At 33.0% G+C, this 12,509-nt stretch overlaps 1 protein-coding gene across 1 annotated transcript in view; it reads right to left on the minus strand.

Annotated features, from left to right (window-relative positions):
• LOC139524175 (sodium- and chloride-dependent transporter XTRP3-like) overlaps positions 1 to 12,509 on the minus strand; it is a 44,759-nt gene that overhangs the window by 8,121 nt on the left and 24,129 nt on the right. Inside the window, exons 2-3 of the mRNA XM_071318799.1 lie at positions 3,666 to 3,970; positions 1,875 to 2,036 (exon numbers count right to left, since the gene is read on the minus strand). Coding sequence (XP_071174900.1) covers positions 1,875 to 2,036; positions 3,666 to 3,970 — 467 coding nt within the window. The remainder of the gene's footprint in view (positions 1 to 1,874; positions 2,037 to 3,665; positions 3,971 to 12,509) is intronic.

Genomic DNA, 12,509 nt, shown 5'->3' on the forward strand with positions numbered 1-12,509 from the left:
AGCACGAAGTCAAAATTGTCTCCAACTCGTTAATTGCCTTCATAACAATGCTTGAATTACAGACGTTCGAAATGGCTTTCAAATAAATGTCAAAAGTCAAATGGTTAATGAAAAAAATTAAATATTCCTCCCACAATAAGATATAAATGGTAGAAATCAATGCATTCTTTGAACATATTTTGTGACAAACCACTATAAAAATGCATAAGGTTCGTGTATCTCATTACATATCCGTAATTTTACCAGACAGTCTCCATAATTGGAATTCTGAAAACATACAGCTAAGCATAACGGAGATAAAACACTTTTGTTTACTCATTTTTCATCTTAACCATGCAACCATACATATATATTAGTAGTCGGGTATTGTAAAATCGGTTCAATACGATACATTTAAGAGTAGATCTGTTTGTAGTTAGGAAAATGGCCCTTTTTTTGCTCTGCGAATTCCGATAACGTCTTGTTTTTTTTTGTTTGTTTTTTTTTAATTCTGATACAATGATCAGTTAGTAGATATAGGAAAATGTGGTATGAGTGCCAATGAGACAGCTCTCCATCCAAGTAACAATTTATAAAAGAAAACTATTATAGGCCAAGGTACGGCCTTCAACATGGAGCTTTGGCTCACACCGAACAGCAAGCTATAGCTATAAAGGGCGTATTTGTTTGTACTATGTCGATTCCGTTTGTATATCTGTGTGTGCAAATCGATTTTTGTCGAAAAGCATCTTCTTTTTTCTGTAGATTGATTGATGGTAAAGGTGTTTACAAAACTGTGCGTTCGGTTGACCCTTCTAAAATAGAATACATAGAAAACTCAAATTCTTATAATTACACTGTTGAAACCTTGTAATTACAAGTTCAATCAAGCTTTTAGTTTACTTTATTTTTAAAAGTATTCCTATGCAAACAATGTCATGTAAAGCTCGTTCACTTATGATTGGACATTTGTTGGTTTCGAACAAAATGACGGAGACTTTATGAAACGTGTATATAATATTACCTTAGCTCCATACATTTCTAGGAATATGCTTGGTTTAAAAAGTCTGCGTGGAGACCGTGTATATTCCATATTATGTTAGTACGAAGCGGGGTTTATTGCATTACACAGTTAGTAGTGGAGTTACGACTTTTGCACTATTTGATTCATTTAAATGTATTGAAAGTTCTGTTTAATACTGTTAAAGTTGTTGAAATAAAACTGTAATTGTTGACATTAGTTCTTGTGTGCAGACCAATGAAAGTAGGTTCTTAAAATTTAACACTTCAGTATAAAGAAAATGTGGTTAAATTACAAATAAGACAACTCTAGTCTAAATTCAACAAATAAAGATAGTCGGTAAGATAAATTCGTCACATAGTGTGTTAGTAACCTAATACGACTTATACGGGGTCAGTAAATTCCATATGGGGTTCGAGCAGCTCCCATATTTACTGACCCCGTATATATCGTATAAGGTCACCAACACACTATGTAACTAATATGATCCTTTTGAAACAATATTAAAATAGAGCTGTTTTCCCTGGTGTTTGTGTATACAGTGTTTATGGATAAAACTTTCAGCTTGAAACTTGCATTGGAAGAACAAAGGCTGTAGATTAAATTTGACTATCAAGTAAGTCTGAACTAATTCAAAGACAACTTATCTATAGAAACATGCTATATATATACTGTAGGGAATTCCTTTATTCTTTAAGAAATAAGTTACGCAGAAAGAATTGTAAATAGCTTTTTATGTTATTATTGTTTGAATAGTTAAACTGCTACATTAATTTTCAAAGAATATACACATTAAACATATAAAGAAACCATTATATGTCACAAGTCTATAAATAGTTCCGCGCAAATATATTACACACAATAAATCACTTACTTTTCCAGATGACTTGATGCCTTTTACCATACAAAGGAAGACAACAACCCAAGCTGCCAACAGAGCTAACACTAATTTCCAGTTTAGAACACTTTTTGAATTAATTGATGGTGCTACATTTAATGTTTCTCTGTACCAAAAATATGTCGTTGGACCGCTAATCTAGAAGACAAGCAAAATTAATAATTAAGCGGAGAAATTGTCAAAAAAGACAACCCAATCCAAGAGCAGAAAACAGCCGAAAGTCGCCAATGAGTTTTCAACACAGCGAAAAATCCCGCACATGAAGACGGGCTTCCGCTATTTAGTAAAATTAATGTTAATGCTTTTTTTTTATTAGCAAAATGTTCTTGGTGATAACCATTTTCATTTACTACGTTGATGGCAGTATAACAGGAACATTCAACAAGTTAAATGTATAATAATGCTTAATACTGATTAAAATCTTGCATTTGAGGAATTTCTAAAATTAGAACAATTATAACCAAGAATACAAATTTACCATGCACATTTACAATTAAATTCAATTACACTTAAAAAATCTATTTTTATCTCCTAATATCATTATGGATTTTATGTAATTAATGTGAACAAATAAACTATTTTTCTAACATGCAAATAAGTCATTAAAGCATCATTATCGCAAACAGAAATACATAACTGTCTGATTTTATTGTCATGAACAGAAAAGAGTCTCGAAAGACTACAAAATGCATGCTAGTAAGATCAAATCTTATGTTACAAGTATTGTCGACGTGGATTATTGGGTAGATTAAGGGAGCTACCATTTGATTTTTATGGGGGGGCTAGGAGGAAAAATGTTGTCCTGCATTTTTTTTTTGCTGTAATCTCTGTCCTGCCTTTTTATTTTTCACTCTGTTCGGTCCTGCCTTTTTTTTTTTAGTTTATCCTGACTTTTTTTTACCTAAATTGTCGTCCTGACTTTTTTTTTTGCAAGTGTCTCATCCTGCCTTTTTTTTTTACTCAAAACTCCTGTCCTGCCTATTTTTTTCAAATTTCATTCTAGCCCCCACCCCATAAAAACTAAATGGTAGCTCCCTAATTACAGTACGATTCAGCAAGCCGGGGAATCTGTTGAAAATATGAAGTTAATACCTATTCACCAGAGAAGAAATGACTGTTAATGGCATGTTTAAGAGAAAGAAACGAAGAGTCTAACATGCATCGCCTAAACGACAAAAAAAAAAGGGTGACGGCAGATGTTCATGAAGAGGCAGTGTTACTCATCCCATAAGACCTTATAGGGTAAACAGAAATTTTTGTTTGCAGTAAAATTAAATCATTTAGTGAAAATTTAAAACACAATGAAAAATAAAACGCAGATAATTAAAAAAAAAATTTTTTAAATATTCTTGTAGAGTTACAAAAAAATGTAAATGTAGTTTTGATTGGTTCTTCTTCTTTTAGTAATTTATACACCAATAAAAACATCAAACCGGTGTTGACTTAAACTATTTTAGAAACAATTGTAAACTATGTGTGAAGGTAAAAAATAATCACCAGATTTTAAAAGGAGCACTTGGCGAGTTATTTGTTTAACAGGACGTCCTTGGCCTCAACGAGAGCCTGTATTTACATTGTAATTTATTCAATTTAGAAAGATCGTGTTCTATTTTGTCTGTGGTGCTATATGGACTATTTTTAGTCTATTGTTCTTCGATCTTATATGCATAATGCTATTTGTGATCCTGCATTATATTTTCGATTTAGTCGCTAAATACATATTTTTGTATTTCTTAATACATAAATTCTATTTTTCAGATGACTCACCTGACATTCTTTATTTACAACAGTAACGTTACCCTCGATATGTGTCGGACATGTGGACCATGGAAGTGGACTTTGAAAACTTTGGACGAGATATAAAACACACCACGCCATGATTGTGTTATAATACAATGCAAGGTTAAATGATACAGCTGCTGAAGCAATACCAACTCCTTGAAGATATGGCGAGACTTGATTCCAGGCGCCAACGGCACCTTTGCGCAATCGTTGTCCAATCGCTAACTCTAGATAGAAAAGAGGTATTCCTTCAATCGCCAACATGACAGCATACGGAATTAGAAAAGCCCCTGAAATGAAAATAAACGTTTATTGATTATGATTAAAAGGCCACGAGTTGACGTCAATATAGCAATTCATACTTTTAAACAGAATTAAAATTTAATATATTAGAAGCATACATGTAATCACACATTTGTTTTACATCAGTAACATAATAATAATGGTTTAAGAACCTAAACGTTCAAAGCTCCTAAAAATAAATGATAGGGACAGAAAGTTCCCCTTTGCTTCTAGATTGGTATAACAGGAAACAAAACGTTACGGTATACTAGTTGCAAGACCGATATAACTACTATTGGAAGACGTATGAAAGTTTGTTCAGCAAAACTGTGGTATTTCTTCGGACACGTGTGTGCATCCCTTTGGAGATTCCGCTTTGCAATAAATGAAATATTAAAGTTAATATAAGACTGTTAGGGTTGCCCATTTATTTCATCTTAGCCTTCGATGCTTAGATTACTCTTTTTTCCATAAAAAATGCAAATAATTTTTATTTAAGGGGTCATTGCTTCATAAATCTTAAAGGAATGTGTTAAAAAATGTTTCTTTGTCTTAATATTATTATCACAAGTATTTCTATGTGAAATATGTACACATTTTGTTCTCATTAAAAAACATCAAAATCTTAGGACCAATTTTAGCCCTTCGTTAACATCCTCATTCGATAACAGGTCAAACATTGAATGAATAAAAAAAAGATATGGTATAAACAACTCTCCACAAGAGACTCAATGACACAGAAGTTAACAATTATAGGCCACCGTACGGCCTTCAACAATGAGCAAAGCCCATACCGCATAGTCAGCTATAAAAGGCCCCGAATGACAATGTAAAACAAATCAAATGATAAAACTAACGGCCTAATGTATGTACAAAAAGTGAACAAAAAACAAGTATGAAACACAAACACAAACGACAACCACTGAATTACAGGCTCCTGACTTTGGACAGGCACATACATACAGAATGTGACGGGGTTAAACATGTTAGCGGGATCCCAACCCTCTCCTAACCTGGGACAGTGGTATAACAGTACAGCATAAGAACGAACTATAAAAATCAGTTTAAGAAGGCTTAACTCATCAGATGGATACAAATGCAAATACTACACAGAGTGGACGTGGTCGGGTACTTGCACACTCCAACAACAAAAAGACACTTAGTTGATTCAGTTATCATTGATATGTTCATAAATATAAATTAACTGTTAAAAAAAAATTGAGTTTTTTAAAAAGGAATAAGGCTTTTCTACCTCAGGAACAGATAACCTTAGCTGTATTTGGCAAAACTGTTAGGAATTTATGGTCCTCAATGCTCTTCAACGTCGTACTTTATTTGGCCTATAAAACAATTTTTGATTCGAGCGTCACTGATGAGTGTTGTAGACTAACCGCGCGTCTGGCATATATAGAAAATTGTAATCCTGGTATCTATGATGAGTTTATTAATACAGACCTGAGAGTACTCGCAGTTACTGAAGCTAGTAAAAAGCCACTAAAACAAATAAAAAAATCATGCACGTTATTTTTCTGTGTCGTAATTGTTTATTTTAGGCTTGTTCTGACTATTACGTCTAAAACCCTTGCGGTTTTTGTTTACTTCCTATACATATCAAAGTCGTAAAATATCATTCAGCTATATTTGGACGGTAGACAAATACAATTTCAATAAATTGTATAATAGCTGTCAATTGTATGATACTAAGCCAACCTGTATCATTGTATGCAACATTTATCAAGATAATAAACCACAACACAGTATTCTCGTGTATTGCTCTGATCAATCATCCAAAAAGTACTTGATATTAACCAACACTGCTAATGACACAAAGAATCAATAACAGTATCCTTTTTATCTACAAATTCTATTAAATAAATAACGAATTTGAAATTGATGGCTGCAATAACAAACTTGATGAATCTAGAATAGGAAATAAAACATGCAACTAGGCCTATAAGGAAAGGATTGAAACATTTTAACTCGTCACAATTTAGCACCTGTCTAAAATCAGGAATCCCTTGTCTTTGTCAGATTTGTGTGATTCTAAAGGAGTAGGTTCAGTAAGACCATTTTTGGCCCCAAAATATAGCAGTTTTACAAAATTGTGAAAATGTAATATTTAAGCTGTTTATTGGAAAGTAGAATGATTCTGCTACATCAATATGGGCTGTTTTTGACAAAACAATGCACATATATCGGGTACTAGCATTATTAAGTCATGCACAATTACTGAGATCTTCACAATTTTAGCATTTTTTTAAATTTTAGACGGTTTCCGTCTTAAATGAAAGTGGCCGCATTCGTGTTCATTCATAATATTGAAATGTAAGATGTATTTGATGATAATACATAATATGTATAAAGGTTGAGGATAAACACGGATGCGGCCACTTTCATTTTTGACAAAAACCATCTGAAAAGTGACGTTTTTGGCATATTTGATAGATTTTTCATATTTAATCTTGAATCGGATCGTTTTTAATGACTAAATAAGTTAAAATCTGTCACATTAACTAATCGAATCAATTGAAATAGACACTTAAGTGTTTAAAAAGTGTCTAAAATCTTTCGTTAGATAAACTTGAAAGTTGAGGTAAAAATCGGCCCTTACCGGACCTATTCCTTTGGTTTATTTGAATATTCCGGATGTGGCGTCCATTTGGCTGAACAAGTAAACATTATTGTGTAGGTTCCATCTGAAGCTGGGATTTTCTCGATGTGTTAAAGACCAATAAGCGACCTTTGGGTTTTTTCTGCTCTTTTGTCGTGTTGTGGAGTCTTTTTGTCTCTATGACACTTTCCCCGTTTCCATCTCTATTCAAACTGATAAGAAAGCTCATTTTTATATCAATGGCAAATAGATCATGCATGTTCAGAGATAAATCAAATTAATTCCGATATTTACAAGCATTTACCTTTTAGGTTTCTTGCGTTCTATACAAATAATCTCATGCAATCTATTGTGCTTTGAACAGTCTGTCTTGTTTGTACAAAAGACAAAACTAACAAGCAAGTGTGATTTACCAAAACTGATTACATTTGATTCATAGATTTTTTCTTTCATATAGCCGATCATTTAGTGGTTTCTTATTTGTAAGAAATCAAGTTTTAACGAATGACGACAACATAACACAATACATAAAAAAAATCCCTCAAAACTTTTGAAACTAAAGACCTTACTGGAAACTTGGGAATAAGCCCCAAAATTCCTGTTTTGCTAGGGGAAAACAGCGACCACCAGATGTTGCTACATTTTGTATACAAAGATATTTCACCTACTTTACCATCAGCAGTTGTTCATAGAAATATCAAGTCACATATTGGAAAATCAATGGCTATTCCCTCGTCGTTTTTGTATCTATCAGAAACTTTATATCTAGAAAATACCTTTATACGTAATAAATATAATGGATAACATGTATTAGTGTAAGTATTGAAATGTTATTTTTCACAATATTCATGATGATAAACCTATTTATTACACAATGTCTTTGTTCCTAAATCATGTACATTTGAACAGAACTCCTATTTTCATAGGAAAGCTTACAATTTCTGCAATCCCTATCGCCAGTGTCTTATATAAAGGCGACAGTAGTATACCACTGTTCCAAACTCATAAATCGATTGAGAAAAATCAAATCCGGGATACAAACTAAAACTGAGGGAAACGCATCAAATATAAGACAATAAACACAACAGAAACACAACATTAAAATGTAGCACACAAAGAAACGAACTATAATATAACAATGGCCATTTCCTGACTTGGTACAGGACATTTTAAGAAAATAATGGTGGGTTGAAACTGGTTTTGTGGCATGCCAAGCCCCCGCTTTAATGGAAATGTTAAATACAACATTAAAATGACATCATTACATTATTTTTGATGCAAATGCAAACAATAATAAACCTTCGATATTCATATTCACATAAAACATTCTTCATCTGTAAAGCAAAGATCTCATTTTCAAAACGTGAACACCAACCTGTATGAAGTCTTCCGTAAACAATTTGCTAAACTTTAATAAATGAACAACTCAACGGGAATTAGTATACCCATTGAAACGTCATCTATGTGTTGCGTCATCATAGATCAAACAATATATAACGTGTTAAATAATACATCAGTAGATCACAAACTGATTGACAATTGCTGATATCTCTCAGACGATTGGAATATTGTATAATCTCCCACCACTGGGTCGATGCCACTGCTGGTGGACGTTTCACCAGCCCAGTAATCAGCACTTCGGTGTTGACATGATTATCAATTATATGGTCATTTTTATTAATTTCCTATTTACAAAACTTATAATGTTTCGAAAAACTTAGGATTTTCTTATCCCAGGAATAAATTATCTAAGCCTTATTTGGGATAACGTTTTGGAATTTTGGGTCCTCAATGCTCTTTAACTTTGTTCTTATTTGGCTGTCTAACTATTTTGATCTGAGCGTCACTGATGAGTCTTATGTAGACGAAATGCACGTCTGGCGTTTTCAATTATAATCCTGTTACCTTTTAAAACTAATTACTACTTTAGTTATATAGCATAATGTTTCTTATATAGTCAACTCGTGTCGTCCTTTACAAATCTTCATATTTACCCTTCTTGTGGGATAAATATTGTATCTTGTTTTCATTTAAAAACTACACCGGAATTGATGTGTTATTAGTAAATCAGATAAACAGATTGTTTCCATATATAGGTTCCTAACTTATTTACTTCGTACCAGAAGCTTGTAAACAATCATTAATAAGAGTTAATCAAACTGTCATTGGAAACCTAGACAACCTTTAACAAAACATGTCCACTAGAGGGGTTAATATATTCCTTTTATACATTGACTTATTTGTAAATGAAATGGCCACAGAAAGAAAACTTCAAGTGGTTGGAAAGAAAGGGTATTAAATGTAAGCTCAAACTTGTTTGCATACAATGTACAAAATCTTTTACAAATGAAAATAAGATTTTTTTGTTAAATGTTCCCAACACAATAGTATGTAATAGATATACTTTCATTATATTAAAGATCAATCAATGTAGTCAGCCATAGATAGTTGCAGATAAGTAATGTTCCAATATATCAGTATTACACTGATATATTTTTAACCCCCTTATCTTAAAACACATATGTCAAATTTGAAGTTAAGTCTTAATATCCTCTTATACAGATCAGGATGATACAGAAATACTAAGTCTCTATAGGGACAATACTTTAAGAAAGTCGCATTAAGCAATTATGGAATAGAAGTACAAATGTATTCTAAATTCAATACTGATAGCGTGTAAAGTCAGGACGAGGCTGTGAATATTTGTTCCATATACAGCTTCAAAAGAAGAACTTTCCGGAAATTGTATGTCTAAATTTTACCCACAACTTTCTTAACCTTTTAAGTATCCATAGATTAACACGAAACCGATAAATGTCATAGCAATTGTTCTTCTTACAAATCAATTAACAGAACTTATCTACATGTTACCGCCTCTGTTTGTTCCTCAGAAATTTGCATTCAAGGGGAAAAGAAATTCCGATTGTGAAAAAATATAACAAAACTACAGAACCTAAAGGTAAACAAATAAAAGAGAAGTTCATAAACAAAATCATACGTTATCAACCAAGGTAACTGACGGTTGTAGCCAAGGTAACTGACGGTTGTAGCCAAGGTAAATGACGGTGTAGCCAATGTAACTGACGGTTGTATCCAAAGTAAATGTATGAAGAAACGAGTTTATCATTGATGATGAATACAATGTATCTGTTTCTAATCAGGTTGATATGACGGTTATTTTACACTGTTATTGTCATTTCATTGTTTGCACTATCGACACATTTTTGTCATGCAAACTAACAACCCGCTAATCTAAATATGAAAGGGTCAACATTCAAGAGAAAACAGAGAGAAGCATAGAAGGTAAGTATTATGAAACAAAACAGTAAAATCGCCTTTTAAAAATATTGAATCTTCAATATCAAATCAATGAAAATTAACCTGAACGTTTGTCAATAATATATTCCTAATCAAATAAAACTGATATCTGAAAGCTATAACATTGTATAATATAAAAGACAAATTATACAAATTAGATAAACAACAGATACTCGTGATCAGATACAAGTACTAATTGAATTAGTTTCTGTAATGACATCATCTCATTGATTACTTCATATCAAAATCCGTTAACAGATCTTGTAGGATATAATAAACTTTGTCATGCTCCTTGGACAGAATGTGAATAGTGGAAAATTGTTCTTCTAATATTATGAGTCGAATATTAAATTGATAAAACAAGAGGGTCCATGGGTCACCGTCCACAATTTCAGACATTCATTTTAAAAACATATGACTATACTTAAAAAGTAAAATCACAAAAATACTGAACTTAGAGGAAAGTCAATTCGGAAAGTTCATAATAACATGGCAAAATCAAATAACAAAACGCATCAAAAACGAATGGACAAGAACTGTCATATTCCTGACTTGGTACAGACATTTTCAAATGTAGAAAATGGTGGATTTAACCTGGTTTTTATAGTGCTAACCCTCTCACTTGGATAAAAGAGGGACGAAAGATACCCGAGGGACAGTCAAACTCATAAATCGAAAATAAACTGACAACGCCATGGCTTAAAATAAATAAGACAAACAGACAAACAATAGTACACATGACACAAAATAGAATATATAAGAATAAGCAACACGAAACCCACCAAAACAGATCCTGCTACACATGTAGCACCCGTCATGTTGATTATCTGATTACAAATCCGGTAAATAGTCTTATTAGAGAGGTCACAATCATAAAAGGGAAGGGGATTGTAGTAACGACGTAAGGAACATATCCGATATCATTTGTGAAACGGTTATTCCATAACGGTCAACCATCTCGTGATGGCGTTCGTAAAATTTAGACTATTTACCGGATTTGTAATCACTTAAGCAACACGACGGGTGCCACATGTGGAGCAGGATCTGCTTACCCTTCCGGAGCACCTGAGATCACCCCTAGCTTTTGGTGGGGTTCGTGTTGTTTATTCTTTAGTTTTCTATGTTGTGTCGTGTGTACTATTGTTTTTCTGTTTGTCTTTTTTATTTTAAGCCATGGCGTTGTCAGTTTGTTTTAGATTTATGAGTTTGACTGTCCCTTTGGTATCTTTCGTCCCTCTTTTACGAAGGGATGATTTCAACTTCACCATTTGTAAATTTTGATTTAATAGATTCTTGTGAGCAGCAACCCTCTATCAAGAAAATCATGATAGGAAATGCAAGCACGGGTCCCGAGTATCGTATCAATTGGGATATTTATACCCGTATACAGGTGCTGTTGGAATGTTGCTACTTAGAAATGGAAATTTCACAACCCTCATTGTCAATTTCTAGATGTAAGTCAAGATATGATGCCGACTTAACTGTATCTGTAGTATCCTTTATCTCTAGTTCGATTGAATAGATGCGTTCAACATAGTAACAAATTTTGAACTATTTAGTGAAAGAACATCATCTATATAGCGGAAAGTAGAGTTGAAGGGTATTGCTACCTTCTTTTCTTTCTTCCTAAGAAGTTCCTGAATGAAGTCAGCCTCATAATGATAAAGAAACAAGTCGACAAGAAGATGAGCAGAATTTGTTCTCATTGGAATGCCGACAGTCTGTTGAAAAACACGTTTTCCGAACGTAACAAATATGTTGTCAATCAAGTATCTTTATAATGTCAGTTTCAGAGAATTTTTGTTTGAACCATAGTGATCTTTTACAAAGAAGAATTTATGGATTCTGGAATGTGGAATACTTGTGTAAAGTGTAGAAAATCAAATGTTTTAATACTATTACAAGATGAAAGAGAGTTAGATTGTATGTACTCTAAAAGATCTTTGGAATTTTTAAGTATCCACATCTGATTCACGCCACCTCTAGAATAGGCAGTTTCATAATAATTTTGAACCCCTTCTTGGATTGCTGATGAAATAGATGTTAATAATTTACAAAGAGCACTTGGAAGACCCAGCAATATACCGTTGTACGGACACTTATGTAGTTTAGGTATCCAATACAGTGATGGAAGATCCTTTTCTTCATCTTTGATTGAAATTCCAATGGAACATATAACAGACCTATCATTATCCAGGATTTCCTCTTTGGTAAGTGTCGTGAGGGTACATGTTGAGTTTCCAAGTGAATTGTCAACACCTAATCTTTTATCAAGCAGTTAATGTAATGAGTTTTACACACACAGACGTTGTTGTTTGGAGCTTTATCTAGGGGGACAACAACATTTTTGTCATGGAGGTAGGATAAGTTTTTTGCAAAATGTTTGGGTCTTTAAAGATTGATGTAGCATGGGCATTGATAGACCCATTCAGTTTATTAATTCTGATTTGTATCAACGACCTTACTGCCCTAATCCATTTTGAAAGAGTGTCTACGTCTTCCCACTCGCGCTTGGCCCATTGCCTGGCATAATCTTCGACTGAATCCATCAAAATTCTAAAGTTGTATTTCCAATGGATGGATTTAGGCTCACGATATATCGGACCTTTTGATAACAC

This window comes from Mytilus edulis, chromosome 5 (assembly GCF_963676685.1).
Source record: "Mytilus edulis chromosome 5, xbMytEdul2.2, whole genome shotgun sequence".
In the NCBI taxonomy this organism is placed as follows: domain Eukaryota; kingdom Metazoa; phylum Mollusca; class Bivalvia; order Mytilida; family Mytilidae; genus Mytilus; species Mytilus edulis.